The 22,743-nt window shown below is 46.2% G+C and overlaps 1 protein-coding gene across 2 annotated transcripts in view; it reads right to left on the bottom strand.

Annotated features, from left to right (window-relative positions):
* The window catches only part of LOC146191873 (DNA damage-regulated autophagy modulator protein 1-like), a 122,210-nt gene that overhangs the window by 63,986 nt on the left and 35,481 nt on the right, over positions 1-22,743 (bottom strand). The window contains exon 1 of one of the 2 annotated variants that reach the window (XM_084602315.1): positions 2,412-2,588. The exons of the other annotated variant lie outside the window; for it this stretch is intronic. Coding sequence (XP_084458441.1) covers positions 2,412-2,461 — 50 coding nt within the window. The 5' untranslated portion in view covers positions 2,462-2,588. Of the gene's footprint in view, positions 1-2,411; positions 2,589-22,743 lie in introns of those variants that run through there. 2 annotated transcript variants of the gene reach the window in all.

The following is a 22,743-nucleotide window of genomic DNA, read 5'->3' as shown; positions in this document are numbered from 1 at the left end:
AGGTATAGCAGCTTCGGGCGAAAGAAGATAAGAGGGCTAAAGAAAGGAACAGAAACATCAGACCACGCTGCAGCATATAGAGACATGTATCATGACAAGAGTTGACGCGCCGCTAAGTCTTCGTAGCAACGTTGTCAGCATATTTAAGAGTTGCTCAAGGATCAACGTTTCAATCCCGAGCTGGGTGTCCTGAGTTCACCGTATGGCTTAGCCACAGGCCCAACATGCATGCACACGCTGCGCTTCCCGGTTGCTTCACTGAGTAACCTTGGCAATGCCTAGCCGGAGCTGTCGTTTCCTACAGTAGCGTTGAGTTCCCGGGCATCGTCGGTATTCTCGCAAAGTTCACCCATCCTACCATCCAACATCCAACACCATCTCGAGGCGTGTCGCAAAGTTCACACATCCTAGCGCCGTCGTGTTCAAGTGTTTCATATTTGACGAAGCCAGCTCTATACATTTGCCTCTTCTGAACACATTTGTGCGCTTTTAGTTTAGGTTATTGAGTCGGGGTCCCGCTTGTGTGAGCACCCTCTTAGGAACACCATCTCGAGGCGTGTCGGGGAGCCGGAGAGGTCTTCGTTAGAAATATGTGCATACAGCGCGTTTCTAGAATTCTTTATTATGTTTATATAAAGGTGTTAGATCAGAAATTACGGCCACAAAGAAAAGAAGAACAACAATGAAAATATAAAACTACGGGTGCGTTTACCCATTTTCGCTTATTGTGTCAAGGTAAGGTAACTCCTTAGCCGATAAAAAAAAAAAAGAAATAGGCAAACAGTTCACCTGTTTATCAACCTCTGAATTAGCTAAAGTTTGCCGTTACTTGTTGAGCAGAAGCTGAGCCGCTAGAAAATGCGAACACAACACATGTTTCAGCAGCGGAGGTGAACATGGTACACACAAAGGTGCCCTTACGAACGAGATATTTCTCTTCCATCACATTTTTCAGTGCCTAACAACATTGGTGAACCTGTATTTTTTTGCATTAACAACCGTATCAGCGTATTTCAGTGTGTATAAATAATTACAAGCGTCTGCAGGTGTGTTTATAAGCACTGTCCCTGCTCGTTTTTGTAGCACTGCTGTTCTGCTCAAACCCGAATTTCTAAGAATATAATTAGATCGTAGAAGCATTTCACATCTGAAGCACTAACTGCAGCAACGCTTCCACAACTAGAAACACAAGGTTCCAAGACTCCCTAACGGTTGCAGCTGCGGTGTTTTCCGAGTACTATGTTTGTAAATGGCGACATAAGAAAAGTGTGCGCAGTGCAGTGTACAAACAGTTTCTCTTTTTTGCATTTCAACCAGAAAATAATTGTTAGAAAGCTGCTTGCGACGCAGTATGAAGCTAAACATGGTGCGTAGCGTTTTTGGCTTCTGCATTTACAATTAATGTGGCCCTACGGGCACCGGTGAGGGCGACACTGTGAGGAGTGGTAAAGGCGGGAATACTACACCTAAGGCCACTGGGCCAGGTTAACTCGGTACGGGAACCGCTGTGAACAAACCAGTTTACGCGACACTAGCCGTGGGTGAGTGTATTCGAAAGAATAAATAGGTAAGAAAAAAAATCCCGCGAGCAGTTTGGCTGCTTTTGCACAGCCATATAGCGCCGACACAAACATGAATGACCCAGGTGCATATACAAACAGGCAAAGAACGGTGAGATAACATGAGGCCTCATTTCCGCGTCGCGCATCGCGTAAACAACCCAAAGGTAGATGTCATACCAAGTGACGTATGTGCAGCTGCTTGGTTGCTTGATTTGTTTGAATGTCGCCTCGAGGGTGAAAGGGCAAGAGGCGAGAAACTTATCTTCTAGTCTAATTTCGCAACCCAGACAAACCGTGCGGAAAGCATTCTTCCTTTGGAATGGCCGCCGCTATTCATATCTAGGCGCCAAAACCAAAAATTACAGAAAAATATTTAAGCTTTAAATTTAATAATTTTTCAGTGGTTTAAATGCTGTACGGTTTGGAAACATGAAACAATGTAAATTATGCAATTTATCACAAAAACGTATAAATCGGTCTTGTTCCGAGAGCCTTCCGGTCCCTACTTCGTAAAAAGCAACGGCTGTAGTTTTCATCAACCAAAAACACTAGGGTTAACAAGATATGGACGGAAGAAAGGCAAGGGCATAAAGGCTGAGCGCAGATGTTTCCTCGTCACTACGTGTCACACACATAGGTAGCGGAATAACCCAAAATTATACGCACATTAGTAAAGGCGCCAAAATAAAGACGCATAGCTCGAAGCCGGGACGTTGAGGAGAAGGCGACACAAGAGTTTCGGCACTTCACCTCGTCTTCCAGGCTTCAAACCCTACATTTCCGTCGTGCAGAGGCAACCAGTCCGTACGGGTAACCTGGTAAAGGCACATTAACCGCTGAAACACTCACTGCATTCGGATGACCTCGGAAATAGCAGAAGCGCCTGTGAAGCAGTCCATGTTGCGTGTATACCACGGTCCTACGACACTGTGTTCGGCCCAATAAAGAATGTAAAAATGTCAGGTGCGCTCAACTGCATTCGAGCATGCGCGCGCAGATTGATGACCGTGTTCCACGTACGCCTTAATCAGAGCAAGCGGTAATACGTAAGCGAGCGTCTCAATTCGCGCCACCTATCGCATCGCGTCTGTGTTGTGCTGCTTGTGAAAAACATGTGCAGAGCGGTACCATCCACAGATGTTACGATGGAATGATAGCGCGCGATGCGATCCGTTTCCGCGCTTGTCAAGTCTGACTGTGCTTCAACCTTGTCGTGTATGCTGAATGCTCCGTAGTCAATGCCTAGGATTTTTATCTATTCGGGCGTAGAGCAGGTTCACGCATCCGGCAGCAGATGAACATTTACTGCTTCAAGCAAGGGTGTGTTCCTGAAAGCCAGATAGTCCATATTAGTTCTATATTACGATATTCAATATACATGCTGTGGGGTTCATAACAAATCTTACGAACAGTAATGATTAACAGCTTGTTGCGAGCCTGTTGGCTGGTAGGGCTAAACGTCCCAACATGGGCCGGGCTATGACGCCGTAGTGGAGGGCCCCGTAAATTTAGACCACCTGGGGTTATTGAACATACCTTGACATTGCGCGGCACACGAGCGCCTTGCCTAAAGCCTCCATCGCAAAGGAACGATCACGGAAGGAATTTGGTCCCTCGTCTTTGGGTTTAGCAGCCCAGCGCCTTAACCACTGCGCCACTGTGCACAGGGCTTTCGAAACCTGTGTAGTACTGTCGGCCTTTCATAAGAAAAGATTTCCCGCAACGCCAACTATTTATATATTCTAACATTTCTGGACACTTCAGATATATACAACCATGTCCCTTACACTTCGACCTGTTTTATTCGTGCGCCCTGTCCACAATCCCAAGTGATCAATACTTAATTCGACTTATCCCGCTTACAGCAGCGGGTGGCGCTACTAGAGAACATTGTTAGTAGATTGACTGCAGGAGGGAACCTTGCCTAAGCGAAGTAAATAAAAAGGAAAAAATTGCGGAAAGCTGCCGAAGTAAGAATCTCGAAATAAGCATTTGAAGGATACAAAATAAATTCGTACCGCACATAATACATGTATGCGGTCGCCAAGCGGTGTGCACCAGACGGAACGAAAAAAAAGGAGGCAAATGTTGCTTTATTATAAGTCTAGACGCAGCCAGAACTGTAGATAAAATTATTCCGGCCTTATATTTGTCAGTTTCTTCGGATTATCGATTTATTCCGCGCAGGTTTAGAAGAAATCACACTCGAAGTTTCTCAGTAGCATTGCAGAGTCATGTGCAAAACAGAAGTGTATGTTTATAGTCGAGGCCAACGGAAAATACAACCAGCATTATGGTAAAGGAAAAAAAAAAAGCGCGATGGGAGAAGCTGGGCACTCCCCAGCATGAATTAAGCTCTCGCACCAATACAAAAGCGTAGATAGGGCATCAAGCGATATTGGCTGCTTCGCGGTGAACATCATGCAAGAGAACATCATGCAAGGGTTATTAAAAAATACTGAGTGAAAAGGAAATGTGAGTGAGTGAGTGAGTGAGTGAGTGAGTGAGTGAGTGAGTGAGTGAGTGAGTGAGTGAGTGAGTGAGTGAGTGAGTGAGTGAGTGAGTGAGTGAGTGAGTGAGTGAGTGAGTGAGTGAGTGAGTGAGTGAATGTTAACTTTATCTAAAAAGGAAAGGATGCAATGAAGGCAGGATAACTATGCTGGATAAGCCTCCCCTACCCTCTACCCAATCCAAGATCCAATTCTCTGAAAATGGGAGGCTGAGCTACGCAGACCTCTCCCCCCCCCCCTCCCCTCTCCTACCCCATTGCATGAGTATTGAGGGATCCTGGTGGGAGGTGCTGAGCACAGCCCCACATGATGTGGTCGAGGTTGGCTATGGCTGGGCAGAAATTGAGCAGGTGAGGAGGGATATGCAGCTGGACGGTTAAGGTGGCTGACGCCGGAGTATTTAAATTGTTACAAAGGAAAGCTGAAAAAAAGAAATTGCAATAGATCTTCTTGATTAGGAAGCTTTAGAGGGAGCCGTATACACTTTAGACGCTACACGAGACACGTCAGTGCATCTGATATGTCAGCCCATGTTTCCCCCCCAAAAAACAGTGCAGGTGCAAAGTGTAGTTTCACCCACAAGATGACACAATTTCTACAGTTCTCTAAGATTAAATATCTCTAGATAGAATAGGTGCAATTTAAGCAAGAATAGTATCCTGACCATGTAAAATATATCATGTAATATCAACAGTCCGACATGCTCGAATTAAATTTTTACCATTTCCTAGTCGGGCACCTGACCATTGCGAACCCGAAAAAGCTGTGAACCAAAATAACGCTCTTTGTACATCATATGTTCGAAAGCCCGTTCAAATGATAATAGACTCCTCTTAACGTAAACTGCAGATTATTTTTTTTTGGACCAAAGTCACGACCATAATACCACTGTCACAAGGGCGCAGTTTCGATGGCCATTGAGTGAACTGTGTTTTACCTGAACCGGAGTCAGCCGGTGCTGCATTTATAGTGAACTTAAATTCTACGGTTCGCGACTGGCTATGGCAATTTCATGAGCAAGAAAATATCAAGACATATATCAAGAAAAATCTCGAAATAAAAAAGCCCATTGTTTTAATTACAAATTTTCAAACTGCGTTAACACTTCACCCTCGAATTTGTATTGGTAGTCAAAATGACAGTTCCTCACACTCCAGTATGTAAAGCTGGTTCCGCTTTCGTTGTACGCAGCTTCCCAGAATTCTGTTTTTTTCCTCTTTGTCCGCTTGATGTCGGCCTACTACGGGAAGCGGACCGCAAATGCTGCAACGGCACGTGCTGTGAACAAGGAAAAGATAGCCTAGGACGGTCACTGGTTTTCTAAAAATAAATAAATAAATAAAACGATTCTAAACGAAGTACGCCAGCGGGGCCCACCGTGTCTCCGCTATCACTGCTTGTGAAAGTTTTTGTATTGTGGGGGACCTGCATAGCTTTTGCTGAGCGAACGTCACTTAAACATGTGTAGAGCTTCAATGTGCGACCTGTCACCTCGCATGCTCAGAACACAATGGCAGTAAGAATTCGCCGTGTGGCTTCAAGACTCTTCAAGGTCATTGAGGTTGCTCGAGTGGCAGGGGCATTATTTACTACTTAACGATACTATTACAGACGCCATCGGGCCTCTTCTGATCTGATAATTGGACGGGATCAAAGTTCAATAATCGTTTTCATTGTTACAGTTTCTAGCAACAAGAACATAACGAGAACAGTCACCGCACAATGTAACGCACAATTCAATTAAGCTTTCCAACCATACAACTTCCGTCTACATTGCATTAGACATTACGAGGAGATGGGGGTGATATTTCCTTTATTGCTCCTGATTTCTATACGAATATTGAACACAACTAGTTTGGCTATGCTTGACAGATGCAACCATCTCCCTTTGTCGAAAAAGCGAAATTAAGTAAACCAAGCAAGTGAGAAGAGGCAGTGGAAGAGTGGTGGCCGCATTTCAGGAGGGGAAATCCACGTGCTCGCGAATACGAATAACAAAGATGCCGATGCAAAAAGCGTTTCCCGTGGGGCGGAGAGAAATTCTAGCGAAACAACAAGGTCGAGAGAGAGAGGGCAGATTTGCCGTCTCCTGAAACATTTATGATGGATTCAGAAGAAAGAACGGAAACACCCAGGATGTGATGCAAGTGACATGCAACAGGACGAATCGCATGTAACGAACCTTGAATTATACCAAAGGACACATCTTCGCGGTGAAGAAAAACGCGCGTCTTTTTGCGCATATGTTCGTTTTTCTATGCGTACTTGTTAATGGAAACTTCCCCCGCAACGCCCGTCAACGCTTATGATTCGTAGTGATACAGCCTAAGTACCCGCACTGGAGCTGCGACCACAGACATTTAAGATGTTCTCCGCTAGTGCGTAGCATTTCTATTTCTTCTTCAGTTCGATTTAATTTAGTCCATATTTGTTTTACATATAAAAGCTACAAGAATGTCAAGGCAAACAAGAAAAATCGGCTAGTTCGCGCCTTGACAAAGGAGTTGTCACTTGGTGTGCGCCATCTTGTCTGAACATGATGTATGTGCATTACCGAGCGCACTGATGGAGACCTGAGTGGCAAACGCGTGCACGGAAGGTCAGTTCACTTGTCAGTTGTAGGTCGGTAGCTACGTGTGTTCCATGGTAAACAAGTCACTCGGAGCGTCAAAGGTCAGCACGTCTGCGCTCGGAAACAAACGACGACAGCTCGACACTGAGCGACAGCGACTGTGAAAGAACGCGGAAACCACTATGCTTTTTGTATCTTTAAACGTATGTAGCACAGCGGTAAAGAGAAGCTACGTTAGATTTTGACGAGTTAAAAATCGCAGAGCTGTTTGCGGAAGAGAACTACTTACCGGTGTTTACGGCAGTGGCTGCAGTCTGGATGAGGGAAAAACTGCGCATGAGCGATGGAGAGGAAAGAAGCACAAACGAAGAAATGAAATGACAAAATAAAAAACCGCTCGCGACGCCAAGATCACGGACGCGAGAAGAAAGAAAGCAAAGGCGACACATACTGCACGAGACGGATAGAAACGCAGACTTGTGTAAAGTTGATGCTCTTCAAATAGAAACGTGACTGTGATGCGATATATGGACGCCATTCTTAAGCACTTAATTGACACTCTTCCGGTAGATGGACGATGCTTCGAAACTGTCACATGATGTCAGCCCACGACAGCAATTTTCCAGTGTAGATATTTCGCTTCATACGCGACAAAGTTTAAAGAAGGTCACTGTTTTACTTGGCCGGTTTGTTCAGTATTGCCGATATGCTGTTCCTTCCCTAATCCGCACCAGGAACCAGCAAATGCCATCCCGTGCATGCATGCACGTATACACACGCACACATTAGCTAAAACTGTTCAATTCATTGTTGCAGACTGAAGCGCTATTGTACATCCGTCAGGCCTGAAATATGCCGCAATCGTTAGCGTTAAACCCCCTTCTTAGCGAAGTACTGTGAGGCATCGGAAAGTTAAACGCGGAAGCGAAGAGCTGTGCGCTTGGAGCATCAGCCATAGTAGTGACCGACTGTTTTAGTCTGACAGGTTCCTACATCAGACATAAGGCTTCTAATTTTCGCTTTAAACAACAACGAAAGAAGCACGGCAAATTCAATTTTCAAAACTCTTTTTCAGCATCAAAATCTCACTTTATATGCACACCACAGCTGGTTGAATGCTGAGTATGAGCTACATTGGCAGAAAAAAAAAAAAGAAAAAAGAAAGAAGACCAGAGTACGGAATCTAGGATTAAGTGGCCGCATTGTTGGATCAAGTGGCGCAGTTCCGAGTCTCGATTTTCTGCGCGCCACATAAATAATTCAACAGACAGAGGGTCGCTACCCTTTATGATTGATTGATTGATTTATAGGAAGGGAAAGGCGCGGTAACTGTTTTACTTGTTTTCTGTGGACACCTCAACCGGCGTGCCGTAAGGGGAGGGAGGAAGGTGGGAGTGAAAGTGGAAAGAGAGAAAGAGGAACTGTAGTGTAGGGCTACGGAGTAATTTCGACCACCTGGGGATCTTAAACGTGCGCTGACATCGCACAGCACACGGACGCCTCTTCGTTTCACCTCCATCGAAACGCAGCCGCCGAGGTCGGGTTCGAACCCGGGTACTCCAGCACAGTAGTCGGGCTAACCTTCGTGAAACACCGTCTGCGAGCATAGTACCATGCGTTGCCATTATATTCTTGGGGCGGTTGGTTAGTTCATTAGGCATTGCATGATAGTACAGCCACGCAAAACCAGGCATAAGCGGTACGAAAATGGGTCATGTTCTGTCTATTTCTGTAGTTGAGCAACAGCTTCATTGCTGCTATCACCAAGCTAATCAGGTAATACTCAATCCGTTTCCTCGTTACAGAACCGAACTTTTGGAATACTTACTTCCACTGGCGTTTTTATCTCATGGTTTCATGATAGATTTCGCTGCTTGACTTAATGGCTATTGCATTTTATTTCATATTCACAGCTCTAATTACTACCGATTTCGGTTTAATTAGTGGCACACAAAATGATCTAAATGAGAAAAAGGCGAAGATAAAGTTTAAGCGACTTTGGGCCCCCGAGGGTGCACGGATCACATCACCAGGGAAGAGAGAAGATAGGCTGAAACCGGAAGTGTTCGCTTCTCCCACACCACAATTTTTTCGCATCGCAGGACAAACGAAAACACACACACACACACACACACACACACACACACACACACACACACACACACACACACACACACACACACACACACACACACACACACACACACACACACACACACACACACACACACACACACACACACACACACACACACACACACACACACACACACACACACACACACACACACACACACACACACACACACACACGCACACAAAAAAAAAAGAGCAGTAATTTCTGTTTAGAGAATATTATTCTCTTAATAACTACACAAATTTGTAATGAGGCAAAAAAACAGCCATAGAAGTCGGCCACATTTTCACACAAAACTTGACGGGGTTCAATGCGGTCATGGAGGAAGGAAAGAACTTAGGAGAGGCCCTGACGTCATTTTTTTTTTTTTTTTTTGAAGCCGCGACCGGACGCTGCAACGTCTCTCCTCCAACTTTACCCTCCGCATTCTTTCTCCGCGACGCTCACGTACCTAGGGCCCTTAGCAACGCTGTTACTATTGGCCCGAGTTTTCATAGCAACAGCGTCGCCGTTGCTAATGGCCCGACTTGGCTAAACCTAAATTTTGACGTCATTTCCGCCACACTTTCTCCAATGCGTTGGGAATGGCAAGGGCCTCTCCCAAGTTGTTTCCTTCCTCCATGAATGCGGTTGAACCTAGTTCACTAGCGCAAGCTCTGTAGACCGTGTGCTGGGCTACAATCAGTAGGAGTGCTCCATTCATCCTGGTGTTTCCTACAGAGTGTAGACATGGACGGCCCAGGCATCGCATTATGCATGACTAGGCTGGGGAAGCGAGCCGCAGTTAAGCAGTTTATATACTTTCTCTAAGCCAGGAGGAGCGCACGGCGCAGGTAGTGGTAATGTGGTTGGTGGGTTGGTTGGTTGGTTGGTTGTACTACTTTTAATTCCATCGGAAACGGGGAGTCGTGCGCCCGCGGATTAGAGGCTGGCAGGTAGCCCTTGGCTTGTTGCGGCCTCTTCAGCCAGATGGACGGTGCGGTGCTGGATCGCGGGGTCCGTGCTTTGCAGCAGGGTATCCCAGGCTTCTCTACTTGTAATATTTTGCCCTATCCCTGGAGATTGTGGGCACTCCCAAATTATGTGGTCGAGGGTCCCTCTCCCACAGTGTTGCAGAGATCATTGTCCCTCGGCGGCTGCGTTTCGATGGAGGCGAAACGAAGAGGCGTCGTGTGCTGTGCGATGTCAGCGCACGTTAAAGATCCCCAGGTGGTCGAAATTACTCCGTAGCCCTCCACTACGGCACCTCTTTCTCTCTTTCCACTTTCACTCCCGTCTTCCTCCCTTCCCTTACGGCGCGGTTGCGGTGTCCACAGAACACAAGTGAGACAGTTACCGCGCCTTTCCCTTCCTATAAAATAAAAAAAAAATAAATCTAAGGTCTGGTAGCGCGTGAAACGCCCAGACCGGGTTCAAGAACGTATTAGTTTGTAGCCGCCTCCACGCGACAGCTTCTCTATTATTTAGTCTAACATCTGGCGGGGGTACCAGTCTACGTCCCAATTTATAATGGTCTATGATTTCCCCGTAATTTTGCAGACGCTCGTCGTATGCCCAGTGTTCGGGGGGCTCGACGGCTACCCGGAAGAGGGCTCGGGCTAGCTCGTGAGCCGCCTCGTTACTAGGGACGGCAGCGTGAGCGGGTGTCCAAATTAACTGAATTTTTCTATTTATCGTTCTTTGGGTGAGGATTTTGGCCGCCTCCGGCGATATCCTCCCCTTCCCAAAATTTTTAATGGCAGTTTTGCTTACTTACGCCACCCGTGGTTCGGCCGACGCGAGCCGAAGGAGCGAGCGATCGGCGCAGTTGTGGCGTGGAGGAAGAGAAGCTGAGAAAAAGAAACAGCGCTGTGTTGTAGTCTCTTTTGTCCGTGTGTCAGGAGTGCGCAGTTATGTTTTCTTAAGATGAACTACCAACTAGCCCGTTCTTCCACCCTTAAAAGAAACTGGCCTATGTGCAATATCCAGCTTGCGCAGATGAATGACCCTGGACAATGTTAGCAGTAGAACTTATGTTCTCATAAAAAATGGACAGTCCAACACCAGCGAGTCCGACAAGGTCTGTCACAATGGATTACAAGAGCTTATACGCTCTACTGCTACTGGTGTTCATCGAATTTCACCTCGGTATATCGCAATGACCTTGACCTTTGACCTCCAAACCATTCCCTTCTCTACGGCGTGGTTTATGTGTCTACCGATAATTGTGACAGATAATGCACCCTTTCTTTCTCATAGCGCAAATAACAAATCAGGTGTAGGTGTTCACAAAACAAAGTCAGATATACCGCCTTTATTTTCATATAACGCAATTTATAAAATAGTTGCAGGTGTCCGCCGAAAAATGAGACAGATACTGTACCTTACTTTCCACTAAAACCAGCTAAAACAAGAAACGCAAAAAGATCGCGGATTGTTGCCCCGCCGCGATAGCGCAGAGGTTAAGATGCCCGGCTACTGTAGCAAAGTACCCCAGGTGGTCGAAATTACTCCGTAGCCCTCCACTACGGCTCCCCTTTCTCTCTTTCCACTTTCACTCCCACCTTCCTCCCTTCCCTTACGGCGCGGTTCAGGTGTCCACAGAGCAAGTGTGACAGATACTGCGCCTTTCCCTTCCTGTGAACCAACCAACCAACCAACCCGGATTGGAATGCGACCGCCGGTGGCTTGGTTTTGATGGAGGCGAAACGGATTTTTAGGTGGTCGAAATTACTCCGTAGTCCTCCACTACAGCACCTCTTCCTCTCTTTTTGCTTTAACTGCCACCTTCCTCCCTTCTCTTACGGCGCGGTTCAGATGTCCACGAAGACGATGTGACATAAACAGCGTTTTATTTTCTGTAAACCAATAATTATTAAAGCGAAAGACTTCAATGGCACATACTGTTTGCATTTTTTAGAGCGCAGCTCTTTGGCGCCCGTTCCTCGGTTTCGCGGCGGCGTCGGCGTTGTCCCTCGTAACCAGCTCCACTTTCACTCCCACCTTCCTTCCTTCCCTTACGGCGCGGTTGCTGTGTCCACAGAAAACGAGTGAGACAGATACTGCGTCTTTCCATTCATGTGAACCAATTATGAAAGGCACGCTTCACAGCTCAAGTGGACTTTCACTCTCACCTTCCTTCCTCCCCTTACGGCGTGATTCAGGTGTCCACAGAAACAAGTGTGACAGATACTGCGCCTTTCCATTCATGTGAACCAACTTTGAAAGGCACACCAGAGCTCAAGTGGACTTTCACTCTCACCTTCCTTCCCCCCCTTCCGGCGCGATTCAGATGTCCACAGAAACAAGTGACCAACACTTCGCCTTTACATTCGTGTGAAACAATTATGAAAGGCACGCTTCACAGCTCAAGTGGAAGACGCGACCACAAATGGTGCACACTGCAAAGATAATTCATGAATAATGCGAGCGCCCACACCGAACTGCAGGGTAACATGTGCAGTAACCGAGAATTCACACACTCACAGAGAAAAGCATCATATTTTGATGTAGCTTGCTTATATACACCTAGTTCACCACGGTAAAAAAAAAAAAAAAAAAACAAAAAAACTTCGCTTTTCAAAATATGTCTCGAATGGCATCATCGTTCCAGCATTAAGCTCTTTGGCGCCTGTTCTTGGGTTTCGCGTCGTCGTCGCCGTCGCCATTGTCCCTCGTAACTAGTTGTCTGTAATTGTACATATATGTCTTACTCGAATTAGTTGCCTAAATCTATAAAAAGCTGAAACAGCTGACGAGCTGCGCTCAAATTTCGCATTAGAAAATACCGTAATCGTCGTCATTTTTGGTCCCACTATAGCTGTCAATCAAATGACGTCGTCACCCGAAACCGAAACTAACGTCATCGTAAAAATAAAAACCCAGTCTCAACCGGAAATCGAACCTCCAGCCATCGGATTCCTAGCCGAGCACATTAACCAAATACGAAATACGCCATGCACGGGATCACGAAACGCAAGTCATATTCCTCCTTGTCTACTTGTGAGGATGATAGTTGCGATGACAATGACGCTGTAGTTAGTGATAATGATAATGATGACATTAGCAATGATAATGACGATGCATTTAGTTGATAATGATAATGAGGCCAGGTATAAAGGTCACTGGTACGACCTCTTATATGCTCTTGAGAATAAAAAAAACAAGGGCTGCGTCTGCACAACAAATATCATTAAGACGTCGCTTGTGACATCTCTCCTGGAGGAAGCTCTCTAAATGCCGAAAGCAGCTCTATTGGTACATTCGGTTATTTGGGTCAGGTTATACACGTCACCAAAATAAGACCTGCTCAGTGAAGCGTCCGATCTTCGGTGCTTGTACCCGTTGACTGGACTCACCTAATTTCCTGAGTAGCGTAAGAGGCGGTGGGAACAAGTATGATGAGGGAAAAGTGAACACGCACCTGAATGGAGCCAGATCGGGAGCACATTGGAATAAATATTGGACATGTAGCTGGCAGCGTCGTCTGTTTTAGGAGGCTTCGTCCTTTTCTTCCATTGCTATCTCAGCAGGGATGGGAATGGGCACCGGAGCAGTAACAATGCCATGCATCCAGTGCTTCGTTTCTTCACCGAGCAGGCTTCGTGCGCGTCGTATTAACTGCGCTGGTTGCAGGTACTGACTCGACTTTTCTTTCTGGTCCGCTGACTGGAGGTCCTGCGTTGCGCTATACCCCTATCTGCATACACGGCCAGGGTTTTCTGCTAATCGAACTGCTCGTCCACATCCGTTCAGCGTTATCGACGATGGCATCACCAACACCGGATTTAAAGCGGCAACGCGCTAGCTTTCCTTTCATAGGGCATGGGAACTGTGACATCGACATGCCTCCAACGTTTCGTTTCTTCACCGTGCATGAATTTGGTTTCGGGTTTAACGTCCCAAAGCAACTCAGGCTGTGAGAGACGCCGTAGTGGAGGGCTCCGGAAATTTCGACCACCTGAAGCTCTTCAATGTGCACACTGGCGCCTTGCTTTTAACTGATTTATTTATAGGAAGGGAAAGGCGCGGCAACTGTCTCACTTGTTTTCTGTGGACGCCGCAACCGCGTCGTAAGGGAAGGGAGGAAGGTCGGAGTTAAAGTGGAAAGAGAGAAAGAGGAGCCGTAGTGAAGGGCTACGGAGTAATTTCGACCACCTGGGGATCTTTAACGTGCGCTGACATCGCACAGCACACGGACGCCTCTTCGTTTCGCCTCCATCGAAACGAAGAGGCGTCCGCTCCATCGAATGAATGAATGAAAAACTTTATTTAGTCAAAGCGAATTCTCCCGGCGTGGGTGGGGCCCACAGTCCAGGGGCCCAATGGCCTTTGCCGTTTTGCGCACTCTGTCGATCAGTTTGAGCTGGTCATCAGGCGTCGAGCAGGACAGCGCAGCCTCCCACTGCTCCGGTGTTGATGTGACATTTATTGGCGCTACCTGTTTTTTTACATGCCCATTTAACATGGTAGAGTGTAGGGGGTTCTCCGCATAGTGGGCATTTATTTTCATATGTAGTGGGGTGGATTTTACTGAGTAGACTCAGATTGGGGTATGTGTTAGTCTGTAGCTGTCTCCAGGCAACCGACTGCTCTCTATTGAGGTCTTCGTGGGGAGGTGGATAGATCCTCCTTAAGGCTCTTTGATGTTCAAGGATGGCTCCATAGCGTCTAGTGACTGCACCCAGTTCCCAGTCGTTGTGCGCCTCCCGGTTGGCGTATGCTCGGGCATTGGCGTCGGCACGTTGGTTACCTTTGACAGTCTCATGGCCTGGTGGCCACGTTATGAAGCATCTCGGTAAGGTGGTTTCTTGCCTTGAGTATGCGGGTGGCCAAAGTGGATATGCGTCCACTGATATATCTTCTGCATGCTTCTTGCGAGTCCGTAATTATTTGTGTAGTAGCCTTCTCACCTTGGTGAGTGATAGCGAGATTGATTGCCGCTTCCTCAGCCTCGAGGATGTTACCACTCTTGGTCGAGGCGCAGTTGATTTCCCTAAGCTGGTGATCAAGTTTCCGCCCCCGCACAAGCGGCTTAGTAAAAAAACACGAAATTACCTGAAGGACACTCCAAACAAACTCCTTTCCAAGCCCGGTATTTTTCTCACATATTTTTCCCAACCAATTTTCTCCTGACTGTACATTGTGCGATGAGAGAGCTACCCTCAACCATATACTCTGGGGATGCAAGGAGGACCCCCTACCTCCAGAATTAGGAGAAATCCTACATCCAGATGACTGGGAGACCCTGCTGCGCAGCTCGGACCCGTGCATACAAGACTGGATCCTCAAACGCGCCTATGAGGTCGCCAACACGCTTGCCCTGCTGGCCATCTAGTAGGGAAATATAACTAGGCCCTATATAACTATCCGGCTAAATAAAGGTTTCTTCTTTCTCTGTCCGCACGAGGCAGCGGAGGTGGCTCAGCTACAGAGCCAGTAGCAGGCCCGTGCATTTTCTTTTCCTTCTTCCTACAACCACAACAACAACAACATCAACCACGCTGGCTACCGCTCCGTATTGTTCCTTGTATGTGGTCGCGTCGCCGTACAATATGTTTTTTCCCCTGCGAAGCTTCTTTCGTGTGCCTCTGATCTTCCCTTTTCTCTGGCCTTGTGTATTTTTGGATGCATGTTTTTCAGAATTAGGTTGACCTTAATAATCTAGCTTATCGCCTTCGGAAGATATATATAGGGGCTGCACAGCAACCATAGTTCTGCATAAAGAAAGTAACAAAATTCCCATAAAGAAAGGTGTTAGGCAAGGAGACACAATCTTTCCAGTACTATTCACAGCTTGCTTAGAGGAAGTATTCAGACACGGAATGGGAGCAGTTAGGGATAAGGGTAGATGGAGAATTACCTTAGTAATCTGCGATTTGCTGATGACATTGCCTTGCTAAGCAACTCGGTGGATGAGCTGCAAATAATTATTGATGACCTAGACAGGAAAAGTAGAAAGGTAGGCTTGAAAATCAATATGCAGAAGACTAAGGTAATATTCAACAGCCTCGGGAAGGAACAGCAGTTTACATTAGGTAGCGAAGTACTGGAAGTAGTAGGCGAATATGTCTACTTAGGACAGGTAGTAGCCGCAGATCCGGACCATGAAAAGAAAATAACAAGAAGAATAAGATTGGGATGGAGCGCATTTGGCAAGCACTCGCTGATTATGACTAGCAGCTTACCGGTATTGCTCAAGAGGAAAGTATACAACAGTTGCATCTTACCTGTACTCACCTATGGGGCTGAAACGTGGAGGCTAACCAAGAGAGCTCTACTTAAGTTGAGGATAACCCAGAGGGCTATGGAACGAGAAATGGTAGGGGTAACATTAAGAGATAGGAAGCATGCAGAGTGGGTCAGAGAAACAACTCACGTTTCCGACATTCTAGTGAAAATTAAGAAAAAGAAATGGACATGGGCAGGACATGTAGTGCGAAGAGAGGATAACCGATGGTCGCTTAGGGTAACAAACTGGATTCCAAGGGAAGGAAAGCGTAGCAGGGGGTGGCAGAAAGTTAGGTGGGTGGATGAGGTTAAGAAATTCGCAGGGGTCAAGTGGATGCAGCCAGCACAGAACCGGGTTAAGTGGAGAAATATGGGAGAGGCCTTCGCCCTGCAGTGGGTATAGTCAGGCTGATGATGATGATGATGATCTCGTTCGGTATGCTCCCCGTGCTATTGATTTCTATGAAAGGATCTCTCATGCCCAGTATATTCAGCGTGTTCATTCCCGTTTGCGTCTGCATGAGTCTTATTTTCTGGGCGAGAAGGTGGGCCTCGATGTGCTCTTGAACTGTGTTGTTTATGCCCAGTTTAGAGAATATTTCCTTCGAGGTGTTCACCGGTAGTCCAAGAGCGCATTTGTAGGCTTTCCTCAGGATTGCCACAAGTTCTTTCTTTTCCTGTTCGAGCGCAATTTGGTAGGGAACACCATATACAATGCGACTTACAACGAGGGCCTGTACCAGACTACATGTGTCCTCTTCGGACATTCCTCATCTTCTGTTGGAGATTCTTGCGATCATTCCCGTGATCTGCGCTCTGGTATTTGCTAGCTGCCCGTTGTTTGATCTATACGGCAGTTGCTTTGTATCCGCATGCCCAGGATTTGGATTTGCAACACTTCCGGGATCTTTTTCGCCCCTATGTAGACGTCTGTTGAGTTGTGCAGATCGTGCCCTCTTCTGTGGACTCTGAGCACCTCAAAATTTTCCGGAGAACATTCAAGTCCGAAATGTCGGGCGTATGCGTTGACAGTATCTGCTGCTCTCTGCAGACAGTCTTGCTTTTCTCCTAAGGATACCATGATCACCCAGATCGTGATGTCATCGGCGTAGATAGCATGCCTGGCTCCTTCAATTTCTTAGAGTTTTTTTTTTTTTTTTTTTTTTTTTTTGCTAAGCCGGCTATAACAATATTAAAGAGCATAGGGGCCGGATATCACTGAGCGTTGCGGTGTTCCCTTTTTGGGGTTGTGAAAGGTGTCTGTCCTGATGCCTCCTATTCCAATGGTGGATGTTCTGTTACTCAGGAAGGCTTTCACGTAGCTGTGTTTTCTCTGCCTGCAATCTAACTTGCATAGCCCATCTAGCACTGCCCTGTGACAGACATTGTCGAATGCCGCTTTATGGTCCAGCTCGAGCAAGATGTTTTCTCCGTGTTTCGGGGCAGTGTTAAAAACCTCCTCCTTGATCTGCAGGAGGACGTCCTGTGCTGAGAGGTGTTTTCGGAATCGGAACATAGTGTGCGGCATGAGGTCTTTGTCCTCCAGCTGGGTCTGCAACCTCTGAAGCACTATTCTTTCGTATACCTTTCTCAAACATATCGTTAATGAAATGGGTCGTAGATTTTCCAGGCTGGGAGGTTTTCCGGAATTAGGAATCATTACTATTTCCGCATGAGACCAGTCTTTCGGGATGGTCCCCTGTTCCCAGTGTGTGTTGATGAATTCAGTAAATCTGTTGATTGAATTCTCTTTCCAGGTTCCTTATCATGGCGTTGGTAATGTCATCCTTGCCTGGGGTGGTGTTTTTTGCGGCAGACAGCACAACGTGTCTGACTTCTATGGTAATGGGTTAGTGAGAGCTCACGCATAAGATTGCCGAGGTCACAAAACAAGCCGAAGTATATGCGACGGAGCTCTTAAAACGGCAGTGGGACCAAACATGCAACGAGCTACAGGGGACCCCAGGCTTGGCCAAGACGTGGGCCTTGCTAAGGGCTCTCATAGATTCATCGAAAAGCGGCCGCCGCGACCAGGATTCGATCCCACATCCTTAGGCACTGCAGGAGAGTGCCACCACGGCATACACACGGCGCTACCACGGGGCATGTGTGTGCGCGGTATTCTTTGCAAGCGAGGAAATGCGACTATCGCTCTTTCTCGCGCCCACAAGTGTGTTGTGATATTGCCTGTAAATATTTTTCAGTAGATTTCCTGCGTTTGCACTGTTGTGACATTGAGTCTAACCCGACTTCTAAGACTCGTTCCGAGGCTTGCTTGCCATAGACAACCTAAACGATAATCCGTCGAAACAAATGAAAGTTATGTTCAAACTCTTAGAGACGTACGTCCTCATCGGTTGAAAAGCTCGAAAGGTCAGGCTAAATTTACAGCTTATATAAAAGGCATCAGGAATAGTCAGAAGAGCATAGAATCGAAATTCGCTTGCATACACAGGAAGCTTGACGATATCGAGGAAAAGGTAAGGAATTTACATGTCATGGATAAAGAGCTTTCATCATTAAATAAATCGGTGTAAGACCAGCGTACTCGAGATGATTTGCTTCAGTCGGGCCTTGATGAAGCAGAAGATAGATCGAGACAAGGAAAACCTAGTATTTATTACTATACCCAATGCGAAAAAAGCTTGAGCAAATAATAATAATTGGTTCGCAGGAAAGGAAAGCCGCAGTATCTGTCACACGTTTTCTGCGGACACCTAAGCCGCACCGTAAGGGAAGGAAGGAAGGTGGGAGTGAAAGTGGAAAGAGAGACATGGTGCCGTAGTGAAGGGCTCCGGAGTAATTTAAACCACCCGGGGATCTTTAACGTGCACTGACATCACACATAACACGGACGGCTCTCCGTTTCGCCTCCATTGAAACGCGGTGGGGATCGAACCCAGGTACTCCGGCACCAGTAGTCGAGCATCATAATCACTGCACCACCGTGGCGGGCTGAATTTAACTTCTGGGAGCCTTTACTATGGCGGTCGAATCATGCATCTCGAGTTCAATTAAAGGTGCACATGGCTTTCATATCTTTTAAGATCAGAATTATCTGCAGTATAGTTAAATTTTCTGACGCAAAATAGAAATATAGGATATTAAAATTTCGTAATCAATCTAACCGAACGACATCACTATCAGTGACAATTTCTCACAGGCAGGCTCGAAAAAAAAAAGCTTTTCGAATTCAGAAAAAAACAAAACACGCTGAAGATACTGTATAACAAGCTGGTTTCTATATGGCGTTTAACGTCCAAAACGACTCAGGCTATGATATACAACCTACGGGAGGATACCGGAAGTTTCGAACACCTAGGGATATTTAACGTGTACCAACATCGCACTGGTATAACAAGCTTCACATCAATAAAAGAAATGCTTCGTGTGTAACGTAACAACGGACATCGTTGACAACATCGTGACGAGCAGCGAAACGAATAGGTTAGATGTTATTGTTGCATCTCCCGCTGCATCATGGGAAATCGCGAGGGACAGAGGACAGTTGTTATTTCAAGTATCAATTGTTTATACTAACCTGAGGAGCCTTTCTGCCATCGACACATGTGTAGCTGACATTACATAACCGAAACCTTGCTCTCAACGCTTGCGTCACGATTCTGAAATCTTCAACGAAGCTCATCGAGTTTAATTTCGATGCCTAGGCATAGCCATCTTAGTTTGATGGTGGCGCCCCGTATGAGCCAAACTGGGAAAGTTCGCTCCATCTTTGCGCCATCTTGGGCTGTGCTGTGCGTGTTGATGCTGCGATGCGGCAGTGTAAAAGTGCTGTTTCGCGGTGCTCATGAAAACTATCCGACACCTTGGTGCTATTTTGTGTTTTGTTCGAGCTCGCCAGGATACCGTATACCATCCGTTTGGCATGGCGGCAGCTTTTGGAAACAGCACTAGCGCCAGGGCGACTGCGAAGGACAGCGTTCCGCTTCCGCAGGCCGAACTCATCAGAGTTAACTGTGAGTATGTATCTGTTGAATCTTTCACGATACATGTATTTTAAATTATATTTTATAATCGCAATACCCACAAACACCCAGCGAATGAACAGTACGGTCAGCTACCGAACGCGGTATACAGGTTGTTTTCCAGTCATTGTCCCATTGTCGCAATGGGTCGCACGTGAAGTGCGACCGATTTCATATCGCGCATTTCCTCTCGACAGTGCATATTTATATTCGATGTTGCGCTGCTTTCATATCGCATTAAAGGCACGGGCAGCACGGTTACGTCGCTAAACGCTTGCTATCGCGTATAGCTTGGCGAGTGCATGCGTGTCTGTGATGCGCCGGCGACCGAGTGCGGAAAGCATACGATCGAGCTGTCCTGCTTAAAGAATGTATACTTTCAAGTGACACCATGGTTCAAGAACAGCACATAAAAGAAGTAGTGTCTGAAGTACCATCCGTCGACGTTTTTATGCAGCTTTGGTGTAAGTACGTCTAGCGGCTCAGCAACATCTTATCCCCGTCCCGTCGTAGCAGCATCGTTTGCATGACGTATTGTTGAGCAAAACGTCGAAAACAGTGCGCTCTCAGCTGCACCATGAAAGAAGGCGACAAATTCGCAGCACATATACAGCAGCGCTTACGAAAGCAGTGCCGCCCGCTGGCACGGCGGACGACGGCGCTCTCGCCGAGCGCTACTCCATATAGTCCTCGCTAGGCCTAAATTGTTTCGCATCGAAGGCACATCCGACGGCGCTTTTTAATTGCTCAGGGCTAGAGTGAATGGTACCTCTCGTGGAACTGTCTTACTGCCGATCTCATTGTATTAGTAAAAAAAAAAAAAGAAAAGATGTAAATTTCGCTCCCCTTAGCAGCGGAGCCAATGCGCAGGCGATGAGCCGCGCGCCGCACCAGCGGCAACTGGCTGTGCTGAGAAACTTGTTCGTATTGCAATTATCAGCAACGCGTTATTGGCAAGAGATCTGGTGGAAAGATTTTCTTCCTTTTTTTTTTCTTTTTTTTTTTTTTTTCTGTGGGCTTATTGTTTAAGTGGACAACAGACTTTAGCACGCTGTTCTGGCGCTGGTGGAAGAGATCCACCGTATCATTGGCGAGGAGGGCTTGCGGGACGCACGGCCAGCGTGGCGTGCGTGTTTACTACGGCGGAGGAAGTAAAATAGGTATCACATTCTTGAGTCCGTCATCGGTACTAAGTCTGTCTGGCTTACACAGAACGTTCATAGGCGAATTAAATCAGGATGAACTGGAAAGCGGTGAAGCAGAAACATATCACAGCCGCACTCGGACTGTCGTTGCATGCTTCCCGCATTCGCCCTCCGCAATCATCTTGCGATTTCTTTGATAGGTTGTGCAATCCACGAACGCACATTGCTGTCCCGATGACAATACCACTAAAGGGGCGCTAATAAAAGTGTTTAAGTCTCAAACGACAATATATCGAGGTGCAAGGCCGCTCTACTATGCACGAAGCGCGCGATTACACAGCCCACTCGCGACTGGCAACAATGGGTCGGCGCAATGAATCTGGTTAGAGAGTATAAAGAGCAAGATGGATGGCGGTCGAGTTTTACTTGCCATTTCAAAATACATTCCATCTTCATATATTCACTTCTTCAGTGACTTTATAATTTTCGTTTCAACAGTGATAGGTGATCTGAAAATGATTATTGGTGTCTGCTACAGTCCTCCTCACTTTTTGTCTACTTAATTAACAAACTTCATCGTGTTATCAATCTTTATTGCACAAATTTTCATTGTCACCACTTTTCCTAACTGGGAACTTTAATTTTACAACTATTTTGCGGGGTGCTCAGCCGTAGTTTTCACCTCTAACTTCGTCACAAGGTAAATAATTCTTGCACATATGAACGATATTTTTGCCCAGGTAATAACAAGACCCACTAGACCGCTGATTAGCACTTCGAGCATTCTTTGTTTTATTCTAGCAACTAATCCAATGTTAGTTACTGGCATTACTATCTTCCAGGCATCTGATTTCCAGACCTCTCAATTACTCAAAACAAAGCAAAATGAAAATATTATGCTAGATTAAAAACGAGCCAACTTTTCCGCTATTAATAGTGAAGTGTCAACATTTATTGATTACATATTTATTTAATTTGGCAGCTGCTCTTTAGAGAAAAACTGGATAACATTCAGGATGAAGGATCATCGTCACTTCTAATCCACAGGCGCCTTGGCATATCTATCAGAATATCCGATTATTCAACAAGAAGAAACGTTTTATGACATAACGTTTTATAACAGTTACTAGTTGAGTTTGCAGAGCGCAATAACTAAAAAATCATGAATACCTTCTTCAGCAAACGGAAGAACCGGAAGTGGAAATGAAAAAGCTCCTAACGTGGATACTAAAAATAAAATTGACTTCATACTGCTTTCTAACACCGCCATTATGCAGGATGTAGTGGTAATCGGGAAAGTACGATGTAGTGACCACAAGATGGTAAGGCCTCGAATTAGACTAAATCTCAAGAGGGAACGAAACAGATTAATAAGAAAGAAGTCCAGCAAAGGATTAGTGGTGAGGGGGGGGGGGGGGCAGAAGAGTTCAGGACAGAATAGATATTCAGCTTTAACCGAGGATGACGAAATTAGCCTAGATGCAATGAGCAATACTTTCGGCGATATCATTACTGTGTGCGCTGTATAAGTAGGCGGTAGGATAATTAGAAAAGATACCGGTAAGCTGTTTGAGGGGACGAAAGATTTGGTCAATAAACAGCAATGTATAAAAGCTTCCAAC

The sequence above is a fragment of the Amblyomma maculatum genome, chromosome 4 (assembly GCF_055883805.1).
Source record: "Amblyomma maculatum isolate TAMU_Amacu chromosome 4, ASM5588380v1, whole genome shotgun sequence".
In the NCBI taxonomy this organism is placed as follows: Eukaryota; Metazoa; Arthropoda; class Arachnida; order Ixodida; family Ixodidae; genus Amblyomma; species Amblyomma maculatum.
This window is presented reverse-complemented; position numbering and strand designations above follow the sequence as displayed.